This window comes from Microtus pennsylvanicus, chromosome 6 (genome assembly GCF_037038515.1).
Source record: "Microtus pennsylvanicus isolate mMicPen1 chromosome 6, mMicPen1.hap1, whole genome shotgun sequence".
Lineage (NCBI taxonomy): Eukaryota > Metazoa > Chordata > Mammalia > Rodentia > Cricetidae > Microtus > Microtus pennsylvanicus.
The window spans coordinates 2,135,822-2,163,002 of NC_134584.1; the positions used below are offsets into that span (position 1 = coordinate 2,135,822).

General features: G+C 49.9%; 2 protein-coding genes across 12 annotated transcripts in view; one reads left to right on the forward strand and one right to left on the reverse strand.

Moving 5' to 3' along the window:
* Positions 1–4,433, forward strand: part of Sbno2 (strawberry notch homolog 2) — a 46,847-nt gene extending 42,414 nt beyond the window's left edge. For all 10 annotated transcript variants that reach the window (XM_075975547.1, XM_075975546.1, XM_075975545.1 and 7 more), the window contains 13 exons: positions 185–316; positions 460–595; positions 674–786; positions 880–951; positions 1,018–1,126; positions 1,270–1,344; positions 1,430–1,573; positions 2,552–2,646; positions 2,721–2,813; positions 2,900–3,031; positions 3,127–3,203; positions 3,304–3,494; positions 3,586–4,433. In XM_075975547.1, the coding sequence (XP_075831662.1) occupies positions 185–316; positions 460–595; positions 674–786; positions 880–951; positions 1,018–1,126; positions 1,270–1,344; positions 1,430–1,573; positions 2,552–2,646; positions 2,721–2,813; positions 2,900–3,031; positions 3,127–3,203; positions 3,304–3,494; positions 3,586–4,034 (1,818 nt within the window). In that variant the 3' untranslated portion in view covers positions 4,035–4,433. The remainder of the gene's footprint in view (positions 1–184; positions 317–459; positions 596–673; positions 787–879; positions 952–1,017; positions 1,127–1,269; positions 1,345–1,429; positions 1,574–2,551; positions 2,647–2,720; positions 2,814–2,899; positions 3,032–3,126; positions 3,204–3,303; positions 3,495–3,585) is intronic.
* A 665-nt stretch (positions 4,434–5,098) lies between these two features.
* On the reverse strand, positions 5,099–7,761 carry Gpx4 (glutathione peroxidase 4). 2 transcript variants are annotated; one of them, XM_075975556.1, is made up of 6 exons: positions 7,649–7,761; positions 6,755–6,849; positions 6,521–6,665; positions 6,267–6,418; positions 5,486–5,510; positions 5,099–5,403 (listed from the first exon to the last, which is right to left on the reverse strand). In XM_075975556.1, the coding sequence occupies exons 1-6, from the start codon at positions 7,730–7,732 to the stop codon at positions 5,311–5,313; spliced, it is 594 nt and encodes a 197-aa protein (XP_075831671.1). In that variant the 5' UTR covers positions 7,733–7,761; the 3' UTR covers positions 5,099–5,310. The 2 variants fall into 2 exon arrangements, with proteins under 2 accessions (XP_075831671.1, XP_075831672.1); XM_075975557.1 differs by lacking the exon at positions 7,649–7,761 and adding an exon at positions 7,068–7,310.
* Positions 7,762–27,181: the final 19,420 nt, after the last annotated feature.

Consider the following 27,181-nt stretch of genomic DNA (forward strand, 5'->3'; position numbering starts at 1 on the left):
GTGCCACACAGACACATATACATATATAAAATAATTACTATTTTCTAAAAAGAAAGCAAAGAAAGACAAAGGCAGAAATCCTCATGGGCTGAGGCCACACTGGAAACCAAGTCCCTGCATAGGGTCCCAGCAGGGCTACCACACTGATAGCCGGTGGGGGTCTCCTTTTTCTCTCCTCAATCAGATGACTGGAAGGAAAGGCCGTGTAGTGTCCAGGCCTGACGGGTCGGTGGTCTTTGAGTCCAGAGCAGAACAGGGCCTGTCCATCGACCATGTGAACCTCAGGGAGAAACAGCGCTTTATGAGCGGCGAGAAGGTGGGGCCTGGTGCGGGGCAGCGAGGGGCCCAGGTGCCCTGGGGTGCTCCCAGCACAGCTCTGCAAGGGAGTAACCCTGAGGACCCAGAGCTGAACAGTGAGAAAGCCCCCAACACCCTGTCCCATCGCACCCCCACCCCCAGCTTGTGGCCATCATCTCTGAGGCCTCCAGCTCCGGTGTCTCCCTCCAAGCCGACCGCCGGGTCCAGAACCAGCGACGCCGGGTACACATGACCCTGGAACTGCCTTGGAGTGCAGACCGTGCCATTCAGCAGTTTGGTGAGGCCCCCAGCCCCGGCCCCGGTTGTTCCTTCCCCGAGACCCCCATCCCAGTCACTAGAGCCTCTTTGTCCTCAGGTCGCACCCACAGGTCCAACCAGGTCTCAGCGCCCGAGTACGTCTTCCTCATCTCGGAGCTGGCCGGGGAGCGCAGGTTCGCCTCCATTGTGGCCAAGCGGCTGGAGAGCCTGGTGAGCAGATGGGGCAGGGGCGGAGGGCGGACCTGGGGAAGGTCAGGAAATGATGGAGCCTGAATCACAAATGGTCCTGGGTCACTCTGGCAGGGTGCCCTGACCCACGGAGATCGCAGGGCCACCGAGTCCCGAGACCTGAGCAAGTACAACTTCGAGAACAAGGTAAGTAGAGGGTGGCGGTGGGGAGGTCACTCTACCCCGGCCCCACTCACACCGCCTGCCCCACAGTACGGCACCCGTGCTCTCAGCCGCGTCCTCACCACCATCCTGGGCCAGACGGACAGCAGGGTGCCCCTGCCCCAGGGCTACCCGGGAGGGGATGCCGCCTTCTTTCGTGGTGAGCCTTTCTGGGAGGCATGCGGACTACAGCGGGGCTGGTTCCATCGGGATTTGGGGACTGGGTGCATGGGCGGACTTCTAGGGAAAGGACTTGGCAGGGACCCCCGGGGTCCAAGACCAGCGGCTGGTTTACCCTCGCAGACATGAAGCAGGGCCTGCTCTCTGTGGGCATCGGTGGCCGTGAGTCGCGCACTGGCTGCTTGGATGTGGAGAAGGGTGAGTCCCGGGAATACTGGAAGGTGATGGTGCAGGGGCCACTGGGAGGGCCCGAAGGCGCCCTGAGACTCAGCTTTGCCCGCAGACTGCTCCATTACCAAGTTCCTGAACCGCATCCTGGGGCTGGAGGTGCACAAGCAGAATGCTCTGTTCCAGTATTTCTCTGACACCTTTGACCACCTCATCGAGATAGACAAGAAGGAGGGCAGATACGACATGGGCATTCTGGGTAAGCTTCCGGCCAGGGCTGGAGTTCAGGCGCTGGGAGCCCCTCATGGGATCCAGGGCCAATACATTGTATATTTGAAGTCTACTGTTAAGAAGCTACAGATGAGGACCAGAGATTGGTCCAAGCTGCTGTCATTGTAAGTGTGATCACCTGGGAAGCTCATGCTAGAGACCCACAGAGTGCAGCTACAACACAAGGAATCTCAAGGCTTTCCAAAAGATTACGTTTTTTTGTGTCGGCTGCATTGAGAGCCAGCCTGGGCTACATGCCAGCTGTGTGTTGTGCTCACTGGACAGAGCCCCTGTTGCTACTCCACCTGCCAACCCAGGGCTGGTAAAGGCGGTTCCTCCAACCGCACAATGACCTCAAGGGCAGCCTGAGCTACTGAGACCTGTCTCAGTGTAAACAAATAGGGAGACTGGAGAGGTAGTTCAACGGCCTGCTCGCCTTCCCCATCCCACCCCACTGCTGTAACTCCAGCTCCAGGGGATCTGATGCGTTCTCTGGTCTCCGTGGGCATGCACACACGTGCAGATAAATGCCCAGAGACAAAGATAAAACTTTTTTAAAAAAGACAGCTCTCAGGGCTGGAGAGATGGCTCAGAGGTTAAGAGCATTGTCTGCTCTTCCAAAGGTCCTGAGTTCAATTCCCAGCAACCACATGGTGGCTCACAACCATCTGTAATGGGGTCTGGTGCCCTCTTCTGGCCTGCGGGCATACACACAGACAGAATATCATATAATAAATAAATAAATATTTATAAAAAAAAAAGACAGCTCTCCTTGGCAACAGACACAGTCCCTCTTTGCAGCTGTGCACAACAAGCTGCACCAGGGACCCTAGAGGGTTCCCTGACACCCACAAGACATCTGGTCTCCAGGCTTTTGGTCCCTCTGCGCACTCACGGGGTCACCTCTGTGGTATATCAGAGAATCGGTTGTCTTGTCCTGGCCACTGACCACCTATCCTCTCCTCAGACCTGGCCCCTGGCATCAATGAGATTCATGAAGAAAGCCAGCAGGTGTTCCTGGCACCTGGGCACCCACAGGATGGGCAGGTGGTCTTCTATAAGGTGAGCAGGGAGCCACCCAGCCCCCGCCATGGCTACAGCCCCCGAACCTGCTAATACCCTGTTCGCCACTGCAGATCAGTGTGGACCGCGGCATGAAGTGGGAAGAGGCGCTCACTAGGTCTCTGGAGCTGAAAGGTCACTATGACGGTTTCTACCTCTCCTACAAGGTGAGTGGACCCACTCCTGGTAGGTGCCCTGTCAGCCACCTACCCAGAGACCCTGGTGGGCAACTGTGGTGACTCTTGGGCCCTAGGTACGAGGCAGCAAGATGAGCTGCCTCCTGGCGGAACAGAACCGCGGTGAGTATTTCACCGTCTACAAGCCGAACATCGGCCGACAGAGCCAGCTGGAGACCCTGGACAGCCTGTGCCGAAGGTTCCACCGGGTATGGAAGGACCACCCTACCCTCCCGTGGCAGCTGAGAATGTGTGGGGAAGCCCCTGAGTCTGTTTCCCTGCTGACTTGGGCCTGCATCCCCAGGTCACCGCGGAGGAGGCCCGGGAGCCCTGGGAGAGCACCTATGCCCTGTCGCTGGAGCATTGCAGCCACACCACCTGGTGAGGCCTGGCGGGAGGCGGGGCCGGGCGCCCAGTGTCCCAGGGCCTTGTGGGCTGGGAAAGCGCACGCTGCGAGCTGACCGGTGATCCCCTGGTACAGGAACCAGCGCTGCCGACTGGCACAGGAGGGCAAGGGCTGCGCCCAGGGCCTGCGCCTCCGCCACCACTACATGCTGTGTGGGGCGCTGCTGCGCGTGTGGGGCCGCATCGCTGCCGTCATGGCGGACGTCAGCAGCAGCAGCTACCTACAGATCGTGCGCCTCAAGACCAAGGACAAGAAGAAGCAAGTGGGTAAGTGGGGCGGCGGGCACGGGATCCCCAGAGAAAGGATTGCCGGGTATCGTCCCCAGGCAGACATGACCGCTTGTCCTCCCTACTGCAGGCATCAAGATCCCCGAGGGTTGCGTTCCGCGCGTACTGCAGGAGCTGCGGCTGATGGATGCCGAGGTGAAGCGCCGCAGCACCCATGGGCTGGCCGCGCGTCCACCCACCCCACGCGCCATCGCGCTTCCCTGCGGTCCTGGTGAGGTGCTGGATTTGACCTACAGTCCCCCGGCCGAGGCTTTCCCGCCACCTCCACGCTTTGCCTTCCCTTCGCTTCCGCCTCCCGACCCCAGTTCTCTGATGCTGGGTGCAAGAGACCCTGCAACCAACCCCGCAGAGCTGGCACACCAGGGCTGCGACATCAATTTCAGGGAAGTGTTGGAGGACATGCTCCGCTCTCTGCGCGCAGGACCCACCGAGACCCCTGCGCCTCTGGTGGGCATGGGTGGTGGGGGTACAGAGCGGCAGAGCGTCATCCACTTCAGCCCACCCTTCCCGAACTCCTAGGCGGCCACCATGGCCCCTGGATTACAACTGTCCTGGGCAGCAAGGCCCACACCGGCTCCTCTGCGAGCAAAGAGGTTCCCAGGACTACTGAGGGCACCTGGCCGCAGTGCCTTACCCGCCAGTTGGGTGCGGGGCCTCTCCTGCGCTGCTCCACGCGCCCAGCCTGGAGGCCGTGGGGCTTAGTGGCCCCAGAGAACTGGTAACTCAGGAAATCCGGTGCTGAGGCCCCGCCGTCTATGGGGACTCCACGGGGCAGACCCCGTTAATATATGCAATCCCCTCCTCCCTAAATTATTGTTACCCGCCACTTCCCAGCCCCGGAATCTGTGGGCAGCTAGCGGGCCCTGGTTTCTATGTATTTATAATTAACTCTGGTGTATATATGTAAAGATCTTTTTTTTTAAATATATGCGCCTTTTGCCTACTTCCCAGTGTGCTGTGGCCTGCAGGTCAGTGGAAAGGGGGGACCCGAGGGTCACAGAGCAGCCGCGCCCCTCCCCCCTTGAGAGTAGACACAGATGACAGCTTAGTCAGCAAACCTATCCTCTTGTTGGCTGGGGGACCAGCTGGAGATAGAATTCACCCCGTGGCAGCTGCAGTCGGGGCTGGGGTCCTCAGTGAAGGGAAGAAGGCAGGGAAGGCTGGGGCAGGTGGCCATCTACTGGCTAAGCCCACGGTGCTAGGGTCACAAAGCTCAGAGCCGCACAGAGGTGCCACGGGCTACTAGGGACAGGACTTCCAGACCTGCCCCAGAGGCTCTGGCTCAACCACGCCCACTGCTGGTAGTCCCCATAGCCCCACTTAGAACATGGACAGCTTACACACATGCACGCAACTCTAAAGCAGCTCCCCAGACCTCAACCCAAGAGGCCTCCTAACAGGTTAGGGCCCTCCTAGGAACAGCCCTGCCCACACTCTGGTCCTTCCTATTGGCCTGGGCCAGAGCCTCAGGGATTACTAGGGAACTAAAACCTGCTGACCCAGTTCCGGACCTGCAGAGTCCTGGGGCACAGGCATGGCCATGTAATCCGCAATGCGCTCAATTCCTGACCCGAGGACACACACGTGTTTCAACATTTTATTCCCACAAGGCAGCCAAGGTGAAGCTCGAGCCCGGGCCACAGGCCTCGGGACCTTCCTCCGGCGGGTGCACGCCAGGTCCTCAGGACTGCCCCACCAGCAAGCTGGTTTGCAGGCAGGCCGTCATGAGTGCCGGGGTGGAAGGCTCCAGGGGTCACAGGGCAGAGGGGCTCGGTGGGGGCACACACTTGTAGGGCTAGAGATAGCACGGCAGGTCTTTCTCTATCACCAGGGGCTCCTCCATGGGACCATAGCGCTTCATCACGCAGCCATTCTTATCGATGAGAAACTGTGGGACAGAGAATGCGGTAACAGAGTACAGTGGAGTTGGTCCCCCACCCCCCCACACACACACTGTATGCCACTCTTACCTTGGTAAAGTTCCATTTAATGGCACTGTTAAGAGAGAGAGGGGGAAAAAAGAGGGCTTAGCAGTGGTACCCACTAGGACATGGGGGTGCACACCTTTAACCCCAGCACTCAGGAGACAGAGGCAAGCAGATCTGAGTTCAGCCAGCCTGGGGAACACTGTGGGTTTCGGCCAGCCAGGGCTACACAGTGAGACCATGCCTCAAAAAAAAAAGTGTGTGTGTGTGGGGGTCAGTTAAAAGAATAGATTGTTCTCCTGAGCAAGGGGAGTGACATTCCCAGCACCACATCACATAGTGGCTCACAGAGAATCACAGGCCCTCTTCTGATCTCTCAGAGCGTTAGGCGTGCATGTAGTACACAGACATACATGCAGACAAAATACCCGTACACAAAATGAAAATAATCTGGGGAGGGAGTGGGTGGAGACAGGCCTGTGGTTAAGGGAATTGTAGCCACAGCATCCACAGTGGCTCCAGCTCCAGGAGGTACAACACCCTCTTCTGGCCCCTGCATGCACTACACCCCGGTAGTGCACATAAATACACTCAGGCAAAGTATTCATACACATAACATGCCAATAAATCTGAGGCTGGGCCAGGTGGTGCACACCTTTAATCCCAGCACTTTGAAGGCAGGGCAGGCAGATCGATATCTGTGAATTTCAGGCCAGCCAGAGCTACACAGTGAGACCCTGCCTCAAAACAAACCAAAAAGCTGGCGCCTGCTCCCATCCTGGTCTAGTCATCTGGCTACCCTGTCCACTCCCCCAGGGCAACTCACTTTCCCAGCATGCCCCTGCCCTTGGGCTGGACTTTCATCCATTTCCACAGTGGGTGGGCATCGTCCCCATTTACACAGATCTTGCTGTACATGTCAAAGTTGACATTGTAGCCGGCTGCAAACTCCTTGATTTCTTGATTACTTCCTGGCTCCTGCGGGTAGCAATAGACTGTGGTAAGGTGGATGAAAGAGAGACAGATACACACACTAACACAGCACCCCGACTTTGGGCACTGCCTGGGACCATTACGCACCTGCTTCCCGAACTGGTTGCAGGGGAAGGCCAGGATTCGTAAACCACACTCAGCATATCGGGCATGCAGATCGACTAGCTGAGTGTAGTTTACGTCGGTTTTGCCTCATTGTGAGGCCACGTTGGTGACGATACAAACGAAACCCCTGGGAGAGAAAAAGTAGGAATGAGGTCACCGTCAGGGGAGTCACTTTTTCAGACCGGTCTTGCACCACCCACATAGCCAGGCACCCACTTGTACTTATCCAGGCAAATCATGTGCCCGTCGATGTCCTTGGCTGAGAATTCGTGCATGGAGCGCGCACAGCGCCAATCATCACGGGACGCGCACTGTAAAACAGGGAGACTGAGTGTCCTACCCCAGGTTTCCCAGGGACAGAGTACCACACCAACAAAAAGAATGCCCAGGAACACTGGGCTGCGGGGAAGACCAAGGCTCCTGCAGCTTCCGTGCATCTGTCCCCTTCAGGGCGTTCTGAAAGGAGCTGTGGAGCCTCTAGAAGATGCTACCAGGGGAGGGGACGGTAGGGGTACCCCTGGCCGCACACCGAGCCCAGGAGCTCGGCGCAGCTGCTGTCCTGAGCAGGCTTCTGCAGTAGCGGCCCGGGCGCCGAATCCGTCCCGCGAGGGCGCGCCCTCCTGCGGCGGCGCTCTCGAGCTTTCCTCCTCCTCCGGGGGCTCGGGCGCTTCCGAGTATTTTGGGGTTGAGGTTCGCGCCTTCGCCGGCCTCCCGGGGACCCGCCACGTCCCGGGCTGCCGGCGGCCGCGCGGCCCATGCTTCCCCCGACTGGGAGTCCCGAGGGCAGCGCGGGGACAAAGAGCCGGTAGCCAAGGTGCCGCCGATTGTGACGCACCAGGCCGGGCGGGGCGCGGGACCAGATCAGAGCCCGCTATGGTGACCCCGACACCGGTTCCCACCCCCAAGGAACCTCCCCCGCCAAGGCCTGACAGCCTTCTGCCCGGGGAATGCCTCCCGGAGTCCGCCTTCCCACCGGGGGACCCCCTAGTCTAGCTAACACGACCCCCGGTCTCCACCCTGGACACGGGGACCCAACCCCGGACCCTGTCCCCACCAGATCGCCCACACGACCGCTGTGACCGCCATCCCCCAGGTCCCCGGGGTGCCCACCATGGTGCCTGCGAGGCCTGGAGCAGCCAGAGCCCCGCACAGCAGCGCGGGCTTCAGTAAGCGGCTCAGTCGGCACCAGCTCATCGCGGCGGCCGGAGCCACAGCTCCTCCCCTCACACAGCCGGCCAATGTGCGCGATGCCAAGTCTGACTTGCCCGCCCTCGGTCACGCCCACTGACGTCTCTTATTGGCCGGGTGCGCCAAAGACGCGCGGCCCCTGCAGCCAATGGGAAGCGGGGCGGGGCTTGAGGGTTTGTTGTTGTCAGCAACTGCGCAGACTCGGTGGTGGAAAAGACGGGGAAACGGAGCGACGTCCTCGCGGACGCGCGTTGGAGGGCCGAGGACAGTTAGTTACCCGCGAGGTTGCCTGCGGCGGGCAGGGAGCCGGGGCGCTGAGGGGAACACTTGGGAACACAAAGCGAGGCTAAGCCACCCCCCTAAACAGCCCCGTTGAGTACGAGAGCTTCCATTTCTGCTGGAGAAAGTCTCACGTAACTCTCCTGATCCGCCTCTCTCAGCCCCCTGCGGGCTGGGATCGCGGGTGTGTGCCCCCGCGTCCTCTCTATTTCTCTTTTCTCCTTTTTCAGAGCTGGTCTCACGTAGTCTAGGCTACACTCAAACTCATTGTGTAGCCGGGACAGCCTCACTCATGACCGTCCTACCTCCACTTCAGAACGGGGATGACAGATACACAGCACCATGCAATGCTGGGGTGACAGATACACAGCACCATTTAGAGCTGGGATGGAACCCGGGGCCTGGAGCATGCCAAGTGCGAGCCCTCAGCCCAGACACAGGTCTCCCCCGCCCCCAGCTTGGAACTCACAGCCCCACCCTGTCCCCCGCTATAACGAGGGAAGGTTGTACAGATTGATTCACGGGAAGATTGGTTTGAGGGGTGTGGCAAGAGGGCTCTGAGTAACGTGATTGCCCTGCGAACACCGCAAAGAGCTCCATGCAGACCCCAACACCGCGTGAGCAGGTACACGTGGATGCTTCTGTAATCCCTGGGGCCAAGTCAGGACGGTCAAATGCCCCCAAAACAACATGGAGACAGTCCTGGTGGCCACACCCTCAACCCCAACCCTTGAAGGCAGAGGCCAGCCTGGTCTAGTAAGCAAGTTTCAGGTCTGCCACCCCTGTATGACCTCAGAGGTTCCAGCACGAAGAAAAGATGCCAAGGGTCTTGAAGGCCTGGGCGAGAAAGTAAATGCCCCACAGTTTGCCCTAGGCCTCTAAACCCAGCACTGCCGGCCCTTTGTCCTCCCGGTGTGGGGAGACCTAGCGGTGTGACTCAGGAAATTCCTCAGCCCAGCTGCTTGTCCGCCCCACCCCCAGGATTCTGATCCCTAAACCAGCCCTTTGTCCTTCCGGGAGTAGGCCACCAGCACTGGGGTGAAGAGACTCCAAGGTCTCAAAAAGTCAGCTGTTTCCTCCCAGCTCCCATTCCCAGTTCTTCCAGCACCTGAGGTCTGTCCCGTACTTAGAGGCTCAGATTGGCCACGCCCTCACAGGGTAGCTGGGAGGTTCCAGCTCCCTGCTTACTGTCAACTGAGAAAAAGGCAGAACTGCCGAGACCTAGCGCTGGGGCTGAAGGCGGCCACTCCGAGGAGGAGCCCAGCCCCTGCTCTGGGAGGGACTTGCAGGTGGAATATCTGCTTCTCCCAAAGAACCCCAACTTCGCCCTAATTTCACCAATTAGGAAATGAAGTCCTGGGGTTCAGACGCAACCACAAGAAGCCACTTAGAAGACCCTGAGAAGCCACTAGCTCCAGGACCAGGACTGAGGTCTGGCTTTTACTACTTTGTTATTCTGTAGACAGGCACTCAGGTAGCCCAGGCTGACCCAGACCAGGTTTCTCCTCTTTTCCCAGGCTAACCTGAGCTCCCGAGAGCTTTCCAACTCCTGCTTTCCCGGCACTATAATGGCAGCTGCACATCTGCCAGCAGAGACCTGCGAATTAGAAGTTGGCATTGTAGGCCGGGTGCTGGTGGCGCACACCTTTAACCCCAGCACTCGGGAGGCAGAGGCAGGCGGATCTCTGTGAATTTGAAGCCAGCCTGGTCCACAAAGCACGTTTTAGGACAGTCAGGACTACACACAGGGAAAAACAAAACAAAACAAAAAAAAACAACAAACAGTAAAATGGAGCATGAATCCCAACAGCCAGGGGTTGGGGAAGCCCAAGGGTATATAGTGTGGCCCTTACATGCTAGAGTACTCCTGTGCCCCGAGGAGCCGTGGACTGAGGCGGGCCAAACTCCGAGTTAGTTTAAGGTGTGCTACTTTCAGGGTTTACACTGTGGAACATTTGTTTAACGATGCAAAAATGTGTTCATTCTCAAAAAAAACAGAACAGTACAAAATCAGAGCTTGGCCAGTTAGGGTCCATTCCCATCACAAGAGGAGACAGCCAGATTCACAGCAGTCCCCAGAACCAAAGCCCTGGCGGTCACAGGCCAGTCACCGCTGTGCCGGCTAGGCCTGGTCTGCCTCCCTCTCTTCCTCTACAGACTCAGACATTATTACTACGCTTTGGCCTCAGTACAGATCATTGTACAAAAATCGGAGCGCAGATTCTAACAGCTGCCACCACACAAACACAGCAGGATTCCGTCAGCCAGAAAGGAGCCCTGGCCTGTGGGGGTCGACTCAGAAGAGTTTTCTCTCCTTTCTTTCTTTCTTTCTTTCTTTCTTTCTTTCTTTCTTTCTTTCTTCTTTCTTTTTTCTTTCTTTCTCTCTCTTTTTCTTTCTTCTTTCTTTCTTCTTTTCTTTCTTCCCTTCTTTCTTTCTTTCTTCCTTCCTTTCTTTTTTCCTTTTGGTTTATCAAGACAGGGTTTCTCTGCAGCTTTGGAGCCTGTCCTGGAACTAGCTCTTGTAGACCCGGCTGGTCTCGAACTCACAGAGATCCGCCTGCCTCTGCCTCCCAAGTGCTGGGGTTAAATGGGTGCGCCAGCACCGCCCGGCCTTCCTTCTTTCCTTCCTTCTTTCTTTTTCTTTTTGATCTTCTGAGACAAGGTTTCTCTGTGTAGCCCTGGCTGTCCTAGAACCCACTCTGTAGACCAGGCTGGTCTTGAACTCAGAGCCACTGGCTTCTGCCTCCAAGTGCTAGGATTAAAGACGTGCGCCACCACTGAAGGGACATGCACATATTGGGGTGCTCTCTCTCAGACCCCGGATTAGGCACAAACCACACCCACACACCTGTTTTCACAGCGATCATGTATTGAACAGGGAAGGAAGTTAAAGTGGCTGTTCTCCTGCTCTCCGATCCAGGCAGCCAACAACAGCGAGGGACCTTGCAGGTGTAACGTCTAAGAATAGAAGAAAGGGAGGTCTGTGTTAGAATGGGCTAGGGTGTGGTGGTATATTTGATTGGGCATGTTAGTTTGGTGAATCAAAGTGGGGCTTTTGATTGCTGTACTTCAATACATTTATAGCTGGACCATGGTCGTCAGCCGCAGGAAAAGGAAGTAGGCAAACACAGAATAGACCTTGGGGGCTAGCTTTAGGAGCCTTCCCTGGGGGAATGGGGAAAGGCAAGACCTGGCAGAGCCAAGTCTGCTGTGCTCCAGCTGGCTGGAGTCCCTTCTCATTGCACAGCTGTGTCTGGCACAATGAGCCTGTGAGTGGCAGCTTATCGGAACTCCAGAACTCCTCTGATTAATCTTAAAACTCTGAACCTTTGAAGTCTTAGCCTAATAGCCTAATAACATCATACAGCACACCGGTGGGAAGATCTGAAGCATTTTTCATTTGGAATATACTTTAAATCACCTTTTTAATCCAATAATAATTTGCCATGAGACACAGGTGGTTGGTAACCGAGAGCATCATTGTTAAAGAAAGGAATAGTAAGAAAATTACATTGACATTCAGCCAGCTTTTGGGGAGACGGACCTTAGGTCCACCTTAGACCATGGCCAAGTTTCTCCAACCTTCAAGGAGAGAAGGCCCTGGCACTAGTAGCCAATCCCTGCTGAAACCCCTGCAGACATTTAGAGCGTGTGATACTAATTTAGAGTATGAGAGCGGTGTCGTCAGGGCTGCAGTGAAGGAAGTGTTTGTTAGAGCGGTTTCTTCACAGCTGCAGTGAAGGCGCAGGGTGGTTTGGTGACCTCTGAGGCATGGATGTGCTGTGGTATCAGACAGATCATAGGCCAATGTGGCATCGTTGGCTATGGTGCTTGGAGACCGATCCTTAACATCTGATTTTATCTGAGGTTTTGTATCAGGCTTTCCTTTGGGACACTAACCAGAAACTCAGTAGTTATGAATTCTGGGCCTCAGCCCTTCACTTAACCTGTCTCCCTTCATGCTTTACTCTTCCTTCCTTCCGCATGTCCTCCACGTCCAGCTGGCTTCCCTCTTCCTCTCTCTCTCCTCCTCCTCACTCTCCTACTTATTCTCTCTTCCTCCAGCCCTGCCTATCCATCCTCTGCCTACCTATTGGCTACTCAGCTTTTCATCAGAGCAATCAGGTGCCTTAGGCAGGCAAGATGAAATGAATGTAACACATTTTTCCTAGTTAAACAAAGTCCGAATAAAGAAATGCAACCTCTATATTGTTAAAGGTCATCCAAATCGGTGACCTTACCTAGGAGCAGGAACTAGGAAGTTAGGGGGCTAGAGAGATGGCTCAGAGGTTAAGAGCATTACCTGTTCTTCCAAAGGTCTTGAGTTCAATTCCCAGCAACCACATGGAGGCTCACAACCATCTATAATGGAGTCTGATGCCCTCTTCAGGCCTGCAGGCATACACACAGACAGAATATTGTACACATAATAAATAAATATTTTTTAAAAAAGAACTAGGAAGTTAGACTAATAGTGTGAACCTGTGAACCTGAGTAGACCTTACGTTTTTATGTTTTTTTTTTCTTTTGGTTTTACGAGACAGGATTATTTTTCTCTGTAGCCCTGGCTGTCCTGGAACTTGCTTTGTAGACCAGGCTGGCCTTAAATTTGTAGAGATCTGCCCGCCTCTGCCTCCTGAGAGCTGAGATTAAAGGCTGCACCACCACTGCCCAGCTGAGATTTTTTTTTTAATTTTCTTTATTATTATTTTTCCTTCAGAACCCATGATATTTATTGAGCTCTACATTTTTCTCTACTCCCCTCCCCCCTTCAAACCTCCCCCAAGGTCCCCATGCTTCCAATTTACTCAGGAGATCTTGTCTTTTTATACTTTCTACTTCCCATGTAGATTAGATCTACGTAAGTCTCTCTTAGTGTCCTCATTGTTGTCTAAGTTCTCTGGGATTGTAGTGGGTAGGCTGGCTTTCTTTGATTTGTGTTTAAAAACCACTTATGAGTGAGTACATATTATCTTTCTGTGTCTGGGTTACCTCACTCAAAATAATGTTTTCTAGCTCCATCCATTTTCCTGCAAAATTCAAGCTGTTGTTATTTTTTCTGCTGTGTAGTACTCCATTGTTTTTGATCTTGGCTATTCTTACAGGTGTAAGATGGAATCTCAGAGCTGTTTTGATTTTCATTTCTTTCTTTCTTTTTTTTTTTTTTTTGGTTTTTCGAGACAGGGTTTCTCTGTGGCTTTGGAGCCTGTCCTGGAACTAGCTCTGTAGACCAGGCTGGTCTCGAACTCACAGAGATCCACCTGCCTCTGCCTCCCAAGTGCTGGGATTAAAGGCGTGCGCCACCATCGCCCGGCTTGATTTTCATTTCTCTGATGACTAAGGATGTTGAACATTTCCTTAAGCGTCTTTCAGCCATTTTAGATTCCTCTGTTGAGAGTTCTCTGTTTAGGTCTGTACTCCATTTTTTTATTGGAGTGTTTTTATTATGTATTCTTTTGGTGTCCAATTTCTTGAGTTCTTTGTATATTTTGGAGATCAGTGCTCTGTCTGATGTGGCGTTAGTGAAGATCTTTTCCCATTCTGTAGGCTGTCGTTTTGTCTTATTGACCGTGTCCTTTGCTTCACAGAATCTTTTCAGTTTCAGGAGGTCCCATTTATTAATTGTTTCTCTCAGTGCCTGTGCTGCTGGGGTTATATTTAGGAAGTGGTCTCCTGTGTCAATGCATTCAAGTGTACTTCCCACTTTCTCTTCTATAAGGTTCAGTGTGGCTGGCTTTATGTTGAAGTCTTTGATCCATTTGGACTTGAGTTTTGTGCATGGTGATAGATATGGATCTATTTTCATTTTTCTACATGTTGATATCCAGTTATGCAAGCACCACTTGTTAAATATGCTTTCTTTTTTCCATTTGATATTTTTTGCTTCTTTATCAAAGATCAGGTGTTGAAGGTGCGTGGATTAATATCCGGGTCTTCTATTCGGTTCCATTGGTTCTCCCTTCTGCTCTTATGCCAATACCAGGCTGTTTTCAGTACTGTAGCTCTGTAGTAGAGTTTGAAGTCAGGGACTGTGATGCCTCCAGAAGTTCTTTTATTGCACAGGATTGTTTGGCTATCCTGGGTTTTTGCTTTTCCATATGAAGTTGAGTACCATTCTTTCGAGGTCTGTGAAGAATTTTGCTGGAATTTTGATAGGCTTTGCGTTGAATCTGTAGATTGCTTTCGGTAAGATTGCCATTCTTACTATGTTAATTCTGCCTACCCAAGAGCATGGGAGGTCTTTCCACTTTCTGGTGTCTTCTTCATTTTTTTTTCAAAGATTTAAAGTTCTTGTCCCCGGGTCTGAAAAAGCATGGGATAAAACCAGACTCACTGAACATAGCAGACAATGAGGACTACTGAGAACTCAAGAACAATGGCACTGGGTTTTGATCCTATTGCACGTACTGGCTTTGTGGGAGCCTAGGCAGTTTGGATGCTCACCTTACTAGACCAGGATGGAGATGGGTGGTCCTTGGACTTCCCACAGGGCAGGGAACCCTGATTGCTCTTTGGGCTGATGAGGGAGGGGGACTTGATTGGGGGAGGAGGAGGGAAATGGGAGGCGGTGGCGGGGAGGAGGCAGAAATCTTTAATAAATAAATAAAAATAAATAAAGTCCTTGTCATACAAATCTTCCACTTGTTTGGTTAGAGTTACTCGGAGATATTTTATGCTATTTGTAGCTATTGTGAAGGGTGATGTTTCTCTGATTTATTTCTCAGCCCATTTATCATCTGTGTACAGAAGGGCTACTGATTTTTTTTGAGTTAATCTTGTATCCTGCTACATTGCTGAAAGTGTTTATGAGTTGTTTATGAGTGTATCCTTGATAGAATTTTTGGGGTCACTTATGTAAACTATCATATCATCAGCAAACAGTGAGAGTTTGACTTCTTCTTTTCCGATTTGTATCCCTTTGATCTCCTTTTGTTGTCTTATTGCTCTAGTTAGGACCTCAAGAACTATATTAAGTGCTGGAGAGATGGCTCAGCGGTTAAGAACATTGCCTACTCTTCCAAAGGTCCTGAGTTCAATTCCCAGCAACCATATGGTGGCTCACAACCACCTGTAATGAGGCCTGGTGCCCTCTTCTGGCCTGCAGAAGGAATACTGGATACATAATAAACAAATATTTAAAAAAGAACTATATTAAATAGATATGGAGAGAGTAGACATCCTTGTCTTGTTCCTGATTTCAGTGGAATTGCTGGGAGTTTCTCTCTATTTAGTTTGATGTTGGCTGTTGGCTTGCTGTATGTTGCCTTCATTATGTTTAGGTATGTTCCTTGTATCTCTGCTCTCTCAAAGACCTTTATTATGAAGGGATGTCATATTTTGTTGAAAGCTTTTTTAACATCTAATGAGATGATCACGTGGTTTTTATTTTCAGTTTGTTTATATGGTGGATTACATTGACAGATTTTCATATGTTGAACCATCGTTGCATCTGTGGGATGAAGCTGACTTGATCATGGTGGATGATGGTTCTGATGTGTTCTTGGATTTGGTTTCCCAGTATTTATTGAGTATTTTTGCATCAATGTTCATGAGTGAGATTGGTCTGTAATTCTCTTTCTTAGTAATGTCTTTCTGTAGTTTGGGTATCAGGGTAATTGTAGCCTCATAAAAAGTTTTTGGCAATGTTCCTTCTGTTCCTATTGTGTGGAATAATTTGAGGAGTATTGGTATTAGTTCTTCTTTAAAAGTCTTGTAGAATCAGAATTCTACAAGCTGAAACCATCTGGTTCTGGGCTTTTTTTTGTTTTGGAGACTTTTGATGACTGTTTCTATGTCTTCAGCAGTTATAGGTCTGTTTAATTTGCTTATTTGGTCTTGATTTAATTTTGGTAGCTGATATTTATTCAGAAAGTTGTCCATTTCCTTTAAGTTTTCCAATTTTGTGGAGTACAGGTTTTCAAAATATGACCTGATGATTCTCTATATTTCCTCCGTGTCTGTTGTTATGTCCCCATTTCATTTCTGATTTTGTTAATTTGGATGTTCTCTCTCTGCCTTTGGTTAGTTTGGATAAAGATTTGTCTATTTTGTTTATTTTCTCGAAGAACAAACTCTTTGTCTCATTGATTCTTTGTATTTTTTTTTGTTTCTATTGTGTTGATTTCAGCTCTCAATTTGATTATTTCCTGCCATCTAGTTCTCTTAGGTGAGTTGGCTTCTTTTTGTTCTAAAGTTTTCAAATGTTCTGTTAATTCACTAGTGTGGAATTTTTCCAACTTCTTTATGTAGGTGTTTAGTGCTATGAACATTCCTCTTAACACTGCTTTCATTGTGTCCCTTAAATTTGGGTATGTTGTGTGGTCATTTTCATTGAATTTTAGGAAGTCTTTAATTTCCCCCTTTATTTCTTCCTTGATCCATTGATGATTCAGGTAAGCATTGTTTAATTTCCATGTGCTTGTGGGTTTTCTGGAATTAGTATTGCTGTTGACTTCTAGTTTTAAAGCATGGTGATCTGATAAGGTACATTGGGTTATTCCATTTTTTTTTTGTATTTGTTGAGGTTAGTTTTGTTACCGAGTATGTGGCCAGTTTTTGAGATGGTTCCATGAGGTGCTGAAAAGAAGGTATGTTCTTTCCTGTTTGGATGGAATATTCTATAGATGTCTGTTAAGTCCATTGGACTCATAACATCTGTTACTTCTCTTATTTCTCTGTTCAATTTTTGTCTGATTGACCTGTCCAGTGGTGAGGGGGGAGTGTTATAGTCTCCCACTATTAGTGTGTGGGGTTTAATTGTTGAGGGAGCGGCGGGGGTGCATCCCCAGCACCCGGCCGCCCGCATGGCTTATGCCCCAAAATAATTACACGGAAATTGTATTCTTTTAAACACTGCTTGGCCCATTAGTTCCAGCCTCTTATTGGCTAGCTCTTACATATTGATCTAACCCATTTCTAATAATGTGTGTAGCCCATGAGGTGGCTTACCAGGAAAGATCTTAACCTATGTCTGTCTGGAGCGGGAGAATCATGGCGACTCCTGACTCAGCTTCTTTCTCCCAGCATTCTGTTTGGTTTACTCCACCCACCTAAGGGTTGGCCTATCAAATGGGCTTAGGCAGTTTCTTTATTAATTAACCAATGAAAGCAACAGATCAGAAAGAAATCAGTCCCACATCATTTAATATATGATTTAAGCTTTAGAAGTGTTTCTTTTACATATGAGGGTGCCCTTGTGGTTGGGGCATAGATGTTCAGTATTGAAATTTCCTCCTGATGGATTTTTCCTGTGACTCATATGAAATGACCTTCTTTGTCTCTTTTGACTGATTTTAGCCTGAAGTCTATTTTGTTAGATATTAGAATAGCTACACCTGCTTGTTTCTTAGGTCCATTTGATTGGTATATTTTTTTCCCAACCTTTTACTCTGAGACAATGTCTGTCTTTGAGGTTGAGATGTGTTTTTTGTATGCAGAAGAGGGATGGATTCTGTTTTCGTATCCAATCTGTTATCCTGTGCCTTTTTATGGGTGAGTTGAGTCCATTTACATTACATTAAGGGATGTTAATGACCAGTGGTTGCTATCTCCTGTTAATTTGGTTTTCATCGTTGGTGATGTTAATTTGTGCATTTTTTCTTCTTAAGGATTTTCTGTAATGAGATCATCAATTTTCTGTGTTTTTGTTGCTGTAGCCATCTTCCTTGGGTTGGAGTTTTCCTTATAGTATTTTGTGTAGGGCTGGGTTTGTGGCTAGGTATTGATGATATCTAGATTTGTCATGGAATATCTTGTTTTGCCCTTCTATGGTGATCAACAGTTTTGCTGGGTATAGTAATCTGGGCTGGCATTCGTGGTCTCTTAATGTCTGCACAATGCTTGACCTTCTGGCTTTCATTGTCTCCACTGAGAAGTCAGGTGTAATTCTGATAGGTCTGCTTTATATGTTACTTGGCCTTGTTCCTTTGCAGCTCTTAATATTCTTTCTTTACTCTGTTTAGTGTTTTGATTATTATGTGGCAAGAGGACTTTTTTTTGGGTCCAGTCTATTTGGTGTTCTGTAAGCTTCTTGTATCTTCACAGGAATATCTTTCTTTAGGTAGGGAAAGTTCTCTTCTATGATTTTGTTAAATAAATTTTCTGTGCCTTTGAGTTGAACTTCTCCTTATTCTATACCTATTATTCTTAGATTTGGCCTTTTCATGGTGTCCCATATTTCATGGATATTTTGGGTTAAGCTTTTGTTAGATTTAATGTTTTCTTGAACTGATGAGTCTATTTCCTCTGTGTATCTTCAGCGCTTGAGATTCTCTCTTCCATCTCTTGTATTCTGCTCTTCATGCTTGTGTTTGTGGTTCCTGATCTTTTTCTCATGATTTTTGTTTCTAGAATTCCTTCAGCTTGTGTTTTCTTTATTTTTTCTATCTCAGTTTTCAAGTCCTGAATAGTTTCTTTTATATGTTTGAGTTCTTTTTCTTGGTTTTCTTCAAGTGATTTCCTGATATCTTCCAATTTTTTGTTTGTTTTTTCCTTATTTATTTATTTATTATGTATACAATATTCTGTCTGTCTGTCTGCAGGCCAGAAGAGGGCACCAGACCTCATTACAGATGGTTGTGAGCCACCATGTGGATGCTGGGAATTGAACTCAGGACCTTTGGAAGAGCAGGCAATGCTATTAACCACTGAGCCATCTCTCCAGCCCTTTCCTCCATTTCTTTTTTTTTTTTTCCTTTTTCGAGACAGGGTTTCTCTGTGGCTTTGGAGCCTGTCCTGGAACTAGCTCTGTAGACCAAGCTGGTCTCAAACTCACAGAGATCCGCCTGCCTCTGCCTCCCTAGTGCTGGGATTAAAGGCGTGCGCCACCATCGCCCGGCCTTTCCTCCATTTCTTAAAGGTAATTTCTCATTTCATCTTTAAGAGTTTCAAACATTCTCTTGGGTTATTTTTTAGGTCATTTTCTTCTTGTTCATCCATATTAGGTTGTTCAGGTCTTGCTCTTGTAGGTTCTACTGGTGGTGTTGTGTGTGTTCTTACCTTTTCTACTCATCTTTTCCTCTAATAGGTGTGGCTGGGGCTGCCTGAGATTCTGTTCAATAATCTAAGTGCCAGTGAATCCAAAGCTCAGATGGTTATTCTTCATGATACAGTCAGTGTCACAGTTCTAGTTACCCTGTTGGTTACACCCGTCCCTGGAGATAGCTCAGTGCTTTGCTCTGCTCCCTTGGAGTTTGCTGTCTCAGGCCTACTTTGGCCTAGGCCGCTGGCTTTGATCTGTTTCTGTAAATCTTTGTCTGGCTCTCCTCAAGCAGAAGTCCCTGGCCTGGAGTGTTTCATGGCAGGACCTCTTAATGAGCTGCAGGGTTTTGCAGCTAAAGCTGAGTCAGGAAGCTTCTCTTAGATGAGAGCGCTTGCTTGCCTCTAGCAAGCAGAGTGCCACAAATGCTTTAAAGCCAGAGTTCACGCTGGCAGCACAGCCCCAAGAAGCTGCGCTTTAAATGACACAGCGTTTTTTTCTGCTGCTGTTGCCGAATCAGGAAATCTCTCTACAGCACGCCACCAACAAACAGCAAAAATCTGTGTTAAACTCTCTCTCCCTTATTTTTAAGCCTTCTCAGGTTTTTTAAGTGGGTTTAGTCCATAACGTCGGGCGCCATTTGTAGTAATATGGGTGGCGGGGCTGCGTCCCCAGCACCCCAGCTGCCTGGCTAGCTTATGCCCGAAATAACAACACACAAACTGTATTCATTTAATCACTGCTTGGCCCATTTCTATCTAGCCTCTTCTAGGCTAATTCTCACATATTAATTTAGCCCATTTCTAATCATCTGTGTAGCACCCCTAGGTGCGCTTACCGGGAAGATTCTAGCCTATGTCCATCCTGGGTCGGAGCTTCATTGCTTTTGTCTGCCTGGGAGCTGGGAGCTTGGTGTCTCTCCGAGGCGTCTGCTCCCGAGAGGAGAGCTGTGGAGTCTGAGCTCACTTCCTCTTCCTCCCAGCGTTCTGTTCTGTTTACTCCTCCCACCTATCTTCTAACCAATGAGGGTCAAGCAGTTTCTTTTTATTTAACCAATGACCTTCCTCCATCAGGAGGTGTGTCTGGGACATGTGGGGGGGGACGGGGACGGGTTGGGGTTCAACCAGGTGCAGCAACCAGGAGATCCAATCGGCGAAGATAAAGGCAGGCAACCAAAATGTTTGGAAAACACAGGGAAGGACAGCCCAGCCAGTAAGCTGGGGAGTTCAGGGTTTGGGGTGGAGCATGTAAGAGGCGGGGCAAGGGGGATGCTGGAAGGTCTGGGCGGCCAGTCCGGTTTCATGTGTTAACCAGACACTCAGCTGTTACCTTCGTCCTGGGTTTGAAACCTAACAGTATGATTTACCTCAGCCCTTTGTACCTGGTAAACAGTATGTAGGGTAGGATGCTGTAGTTCTTTTTTTTCAGAGACAGAGTTTTTCTGTGTATCCCTGGCTGTCCTGGAACTCACTCTGTAGACCAGGTTGGCCTGGAACTCAGAGATCCGCCTGCCTCTGTCTCCTGAGTGTTGGGATTAAAGACGTGTACCATCACCTCCAGGTTTAAACTTTTATGTTAGTGATTTAGATTTTTTTGTATGTATGAGTGTTTTGCCTGCATATATATGTCTGTGTACGATGTGTTTGCCTAGTGTCTAATATAGGTCAGAAGAGGTAATCAGAGTTCCGGAACAGGAGTTACAGATGGGTGTGAGCTATCATATAGGTGCTGGGCACTGAACCTAGATCCTGTGCAAAAAAAAAGTGCTCTTAACTGATCAGCCATCTCTCCAGCCTCCCTCCCTCCCTCCCTCCCTCCCTCCCTCCCTCCCTCCCTCACCTTATAGTCTCTCTATGTACACCAGGCACACAGAGATTCAACTAACTGCCTCTTTCCCCAGGCACTGGGGTCACATCCAGTAATCTGACCCCTGACCCATCTCTCCAGCCACTGTCCCAACACCTGCCAATGTCACCCCACCAGTCACTGTCCCAGCACCTGCCACCATCACCCCACCTGCCATCACCCCCACCAGCCCTTTGGGATTCTAGTTTCTGTCCTGTCTGGAACTGGGCAGTCCCGATCCTGGGTCCTCAGGGTCATTGACAGGACTTGGAGTTGTTGTGGCCCTGGGTCCTGGGGCCCGCATGCTCCAGACAACATTTTTTTCTATGACCACTGCTCTGAGGACCAAGAGGACAGTTCCCAGAGCCACACGGCCATCCCTGTGTCAGCCTGCCACCCACGCAGGGCCCTTGCCCTGTTCCCATTCAGTCCACCCCTTCGCTTAGGCCTCCTCTCTCCCATGTGGCAGTCGGTGGCTCCCGAACCTCCGTGTTGAAATAGGAAGTGGCGGGGCTGCATCCCCAGCACCCGGCCACCCCCACGGCTAGCTTTACCCGAAATAATTACACGGAAACTGTATTCTTTTAAACACCGCTTGGCCCATTATATCTAGCCTTTTCTCGGCTAACTCTCACACCTGGACTAGCCCATTTCTTTTTTTTCTTTCTTTTTATTTATTTATTTATTTATTATATATACAATATTCTGTCTGTGTGTATGCCTGCTGGCCAGAAGAGGGCACCAGACCTCATTACAGATGGTTGTGAGCCACCATGTGGTTGCTGGGAATTGAACTCAGGACCTTTGGAAGAGCAGGCAATGCTCTTAACCTCTGAGCCATCTCTCCAGCCCCTAGCCCATTTCTTATAACCTGTGTAGCCCATGAGCTGGCTTACCAGGAATGATCTTAACCTGCATCTGTCTAGAGTGGGAGAATCATGGCAACTCCTGACTCAGCTTCTTTCTCCCAGCATTCTGTTCTGTTTACTCCGCCTATCTGTGTTTTAACCTATGAGGGCCAAGCAGTTTCTTTATTGCTTAACCAATGAAATCAACAGATTGATATATGATACTCCCACATCACTTCCCCTTTTTCTGTTTAAACAAAAAAGAAAGGCTTTAACTTTAACATAGCAAAATCACATATAGCAAAACAGTTATCAAGCAAGAATTACAATTACAATATTTATATCTACTTTATCTTTTATCATAACAATGTCTTATTTAGACAAAAGGGGAGATGTAGGGTTAAGCCAGCCCCTTTAAGGGGCGGGTTTGCCTCGGGCTAATGCATATGGCTAAATTGGGCGCGCGGGAGGCGGCTCGTCCCTTTTTCCTGCCTCCTGTGAAATGGCTGCTTGGAAACTTTGGTTCTGTAAGTTTATTTAAACATTAAAGCTGTATATATTCTTTAATATCAGTCTTGCATTTATTTACGCCGATACATTTGGCGCCCAACGTGGGGCTTTGCAGATACCTGCCCCAAATCGGAGGCTCCTGGGGGCGACTGCTCCCAGCGGCACCTCCCCCCGCCTTGCCGGTCCGACTACGGCTGCGGACGCAGCTGAGATTCTGAGCGACTTGATCTTTCCTAGTGCTTGCTAAAAAGTCAAACGGAACGGGAGTATTAGCATTCCCTGGCCCCGCCCTGCCTGACCTCTGGACACAATTCCTCTGGCTCATTGTGACACCTGGCTCTGCTGTCCTCTGTCCTGTTTCAGAAGCCCTGGGAACCCCAGCAGCTGCGTGTGCAAGGAGGCTCAGAGATTTAAGCCAGGGGCAGAGCCCAGCAGTCTGCAAACCTGCCCAGCATGTGGAACATTTTTACTGGTGTGGATTCCAGCAGAGGTGAGCAGGACACAAGACAGCCCCCCCTCCCTGGCCCTTGATAGGACAACCCAGGTGGAAAGCCCTGATCACAACAGACTTGGTGTGTTTGGTTGTGTTTGTTTTGAGATGCATTAGCTCTGCAGACCTATTCGGCACAGAACTTGGTATGTATACTAGTTTGGACTAAAACTTACAACCATCCTCCTGCCTCAGCTTCCCAGTGCTGGGTGAGTACTGTGCTAGGCTTCAGGCTCTCCCAGCACTCTCCCCACTGGGCCCTAGCCACACCCCTGTTTATTGCGATGCTTTGGTTTTTGTTTTTGAGACAGGGCTCACTTTGTATCCCTGGCTGGCCTGGAACTCGCTCCATAGACCAGGCTGGTCTCTAACACTGAGAGATCCACATGCCTCTGCCCCAGGGTTGTTTATTTGCTTATGCACATTGCTCTTAATTACATATCTCTGTGTGTATCTGCGTATGCTGCGTGTGTCTGCGTGTGTCTGTGGACCAGATGGCTGGATCCCCCTGCAGCTGGAGGTGGCTCTGTGTCCCATGTGTGCTGACACACATCTTACCACTGACCTGAGTGTTTGACAGGGTCTGCTAAATGGTCCAGGCTGGCCTTGTGGGGATCCTCCTGTCTGCCTCCCAATGCACCCCATCCATGGCCCACACAGGGAGGAGACCAGAGGGAGGGGGTGAAGATACTACCATCAAACGCCACATCTGTGGGAGGCAAAACCCTCACTCCACAGAAAAGTAGAGACTGGGAATTGCCCCCTTGTGATCATCACTGATATTTTCGGAATTTTCTATAACACCCTCCCTTCCCTCCCTCCCTACCCCCTTTGGATTACTGGACTGTGGTCTCTTCCCTTAAAAACCCCTTCTCCCAGTTACTGGGGTCGAACTCCTCCCCTGTGTGGGTTATGAGTCTCGGCCCCAGTGCACTGGTTCCTGTCCTGTCAAATAAACCTTGTGTGATTGCAGCAAGGACGGTCTCTTGTGAGTTACTGGGGGGGTTGTGTTATCCCAAGACTTGAGTGAGAGTCTCCCCACACCGGGAGTCTTTCATTTGGGGGCTCGTCCGGGATTGGTGACCACCCACATCTCCGAAGACCCATTGTCTGTGTGTCTGTGTCTTTGTGTGCCGGTTGAATTCAGGTTCAGGTTCTATACTTTTTTTTTTCGAGACAGGGTTTCTCTGTGGTTTTGGAGCCTGTCCTGGAACTAGCTCTTGTAGACCAGGCTGGTCTCGAACTCATAGAGATCCGCCTGCCTCTGCATCCCAAGTGCTGGGATTAAAGGCGTGCGCCACCACCGCCCGGCCAGGTTCTATACTTTTGTGTTTACAGTCCTGCCTTTGAGTTTCTGTGCTGGCGGAATTCAGGTTCCGGTTCTGTATTTTCGGTTTTGCAGTCGCTAGTGTCTCGGAAGGAGACTGGGGGTGGGGAATGATCAGCAGACATGCTAGATCACCAACTGCCATCCTGGGAGATGTCCCGGGAGGTGAGAAGGGACCCAGGGATGCCTGGGAAATTCCCATCTGGATGCTGGTGAGGATACAGAAGTTCTCCTGGATTGGAGGTACTTTGTGTCCTCTCAGCCATCTGTATTTCTGGAATGGTTTTGCCTGTCTCGGTGGAGACGGACATTTGTTGTTTGCATGTCTTGTGTGTCTTCAGTCTTTTGTCTTACTTGTGACCTTGACTCTGTTTTTCTTTTTCTTTTTTTTTTTTTTTGGATTTTTCGAGACAGGGTTTCTCCATAGCTTTTGGTTCCTGTCCTGGAACTAGCTCTTGTAGACCCAGGTTGGACTCGAACTCACAGAGATCCGCCTGCCTCTGCCTCCCGAGTGCTGGGATTAAAGACGTGAGCCACTACCGCCCGGCCTCGTGACATTGACTCTGGATCAGTGGTTTTGTCTAAGTTTTGTTAGCCTTTGTCTGTGTATCTTCGGTCTCTGTTTTGTCTTACGCGCAGGTAGCGTGTTCAGTTTTCTGGTGAGATATGCGGGTGGCATTTCTCAGTTCTGTGGAATGACACATGAGTGCTGAGGTCAGTTCTCTGTAGAGACGTGTGTGGATAGCGGTCTCATTTAGGCACACAGCAGTCTAGTTGCCATCAAACAAATTGTAGCACTTTACTCCAAATGCTCCATTCAAAAGCTCTGTCTCCCGCAGGAGCCAGACAGAGACGGCAATGGTGGCACAGCCCAGAAAGCCAGCATTTTAAAACAGCCATTTTTTTCCTGCTGCTGAATCAGGAAAATTTCTTTGCAGCAAGCAACCCAGAAACAGCAAAAAGCTGTCTTAAATTCTCTCTCTCTCCTTTTTAAGCTCTCTCAGGTTTTACGTGGAGCTCATTAGCACGTTGGGTACCGCTCTGTTGTAATTGGAGCAGCGGGCTGCTCCCGCCACCCGGCTAGCTTTACCCGAAATAATTACATGGAAACTGTATTCTTTTAAACACTGCCTGGCCCATTAGTTCCTGCCTCTTATTGGCTAGCTCTTACATATTGATCTAACCCATTTCTAATAATGTGTGTAGCCCACAAGGTAGCTTACCAGGAAAGATCTTAACCTGCGTCTATCTGGAGTGGGAGAATCATGGCGACTCCTGACTTAGCTTCTTTCTCCCAGCATTCTGTTCGGTTTACTCCACCCACCTAAGGGTTGGCCTATCAAATGGGCCTAGGCAGTTTCTTTATTAATTAACCAATGAAAACAACAGATCAGAAAGAAATCACTACCACATCAGCACCCCTTGGACAAAGACCGATGTGCTTATTGCAAAGAAAAAGGACATTGCGCAAGAGAATGCCCAAAGAAGAAAGGAAGGGCCTCTAAGGTACTAGCCCTAGAAGAAGATGATTAGAGGGGATGGGACTCGGACCCCCTCCCCCACGCCTAGGGTAACCCTGACTGAGGAGGGGACCCCTATGGACCTTCTAGTGGACATAGAGGCTGAACACTCTGTGCTGAAACAACCATTGGGGAAGCTAAAGTATACAGAGACTACAGTAATTGGAGCAACTAGACAGAAACAACATCCATGGACCACCTTACGAACTGTAGATCTGGGGAGAGGACAAGTGACTCATTCCTTACAAAGTTGAAGGCCCAGATCAGGTTTACTCTAACCTGCCAGAGGTGATCAAAGCCTTTTGTTGACTAAACCAGTGACCTTCGTTCCCCCTACTGTCCTCAATCCTGCTACCCTACTGACTGAGACTGATGACTCCTCACCTACCCATCACTGCGCTGACATTCTGGCAGAAGAAGCTGGTACACAAAATGATCTGAAGAATCAGCCTTGGCCTGGGAATCTGAGCTGGTATACGGACGGCAGCAATTTCATGGTTGAAGTTAAGCAGAAGGCGGGGGCAGCAGTGGTGGATGGGAAGCAAGTGATCTGGGCCAGTAGCCTCCCTGAAGGATTGTTGGCCCGGAATGCTGAACTTGTGGCTGTGATACAAGCTGTACGGATGGCAGAGGGGAAGTCTATCAACATCTACACTGACAGCAGGTGTACATCTGCCACTGCCCATATACATGGAACAATATACAGACAGAGAGGACTGTTGACATCTGCAGGAAAAGACATAAAAAATAAGGAAGAAATTTTGAGCCTCCTCGAGGCCATACATTTGCCAAAGAAGGTAGCCATCATACACTGTCCAGGACACCAAAAAGCTCGGGATGCTGTGGCTAAAGGAAATCAGATGGCAGACCTAACCACTAAACAGGCGGCCCAAGGAGCAATGATCCTGGCAGTCAAAGAGCTTAAAGATTATCATGACAGGCTGGGCAATGGTGGCGCACGCCTTTAATCCCAGCACTCGGGAGGCAGAGGCAGGCGGATCTCTGTGAGTTCGAGACCAGCCTGGTCTACAGAGCTAGTTCCAGGACAGGCTCCAAAGCCACAGAGAAACCCTGTCTCGAAAAACGAAAAAAAAAAAAAAAGATTATCATGACATCAGTGAAACCAACTTTAGATACACCCCCGAGGACTATCAAGTTATAGGAAAATTAGAACTGGTAAAGAAAACCCCATGTGGGGCAGTAGAGACAGAAGGAGGAAAACTAGTCCTCCCACAAAAAAAAAGGGCACAAGTATGTTACCAACTTATATTACCTGACCCACCTGGGGGCCAAGAAACTAAAAGATGTGGTTATGTCCTCCGACTATTATGTTATAGGACTCTCTGACTTGGCAGAAGTAGTCAAAAGCTGCAAGGCCTGTGCTATGACTAAGGCAGGACACTCCACATACACTCCTGGGAAGAGGCTCAGGGGCCACCAGCCTGGGGCCTACTTGTAAGTAGATTTTACAGAAATTAAGCCAACCAGATATGGTAACAAGTACTTATTAGTTTTTATAGATACCTTTTCAGGCTGGGTAGAAGCTTTTCCTACCAGGACTGAGACAGCCAATGTGGTGGCTAAGAAGATCATATAAGAAATCTTGACAAGGTTTGGGATACCCAAGGTAATCGGGTCTGATAACGGACCTGCCTTTG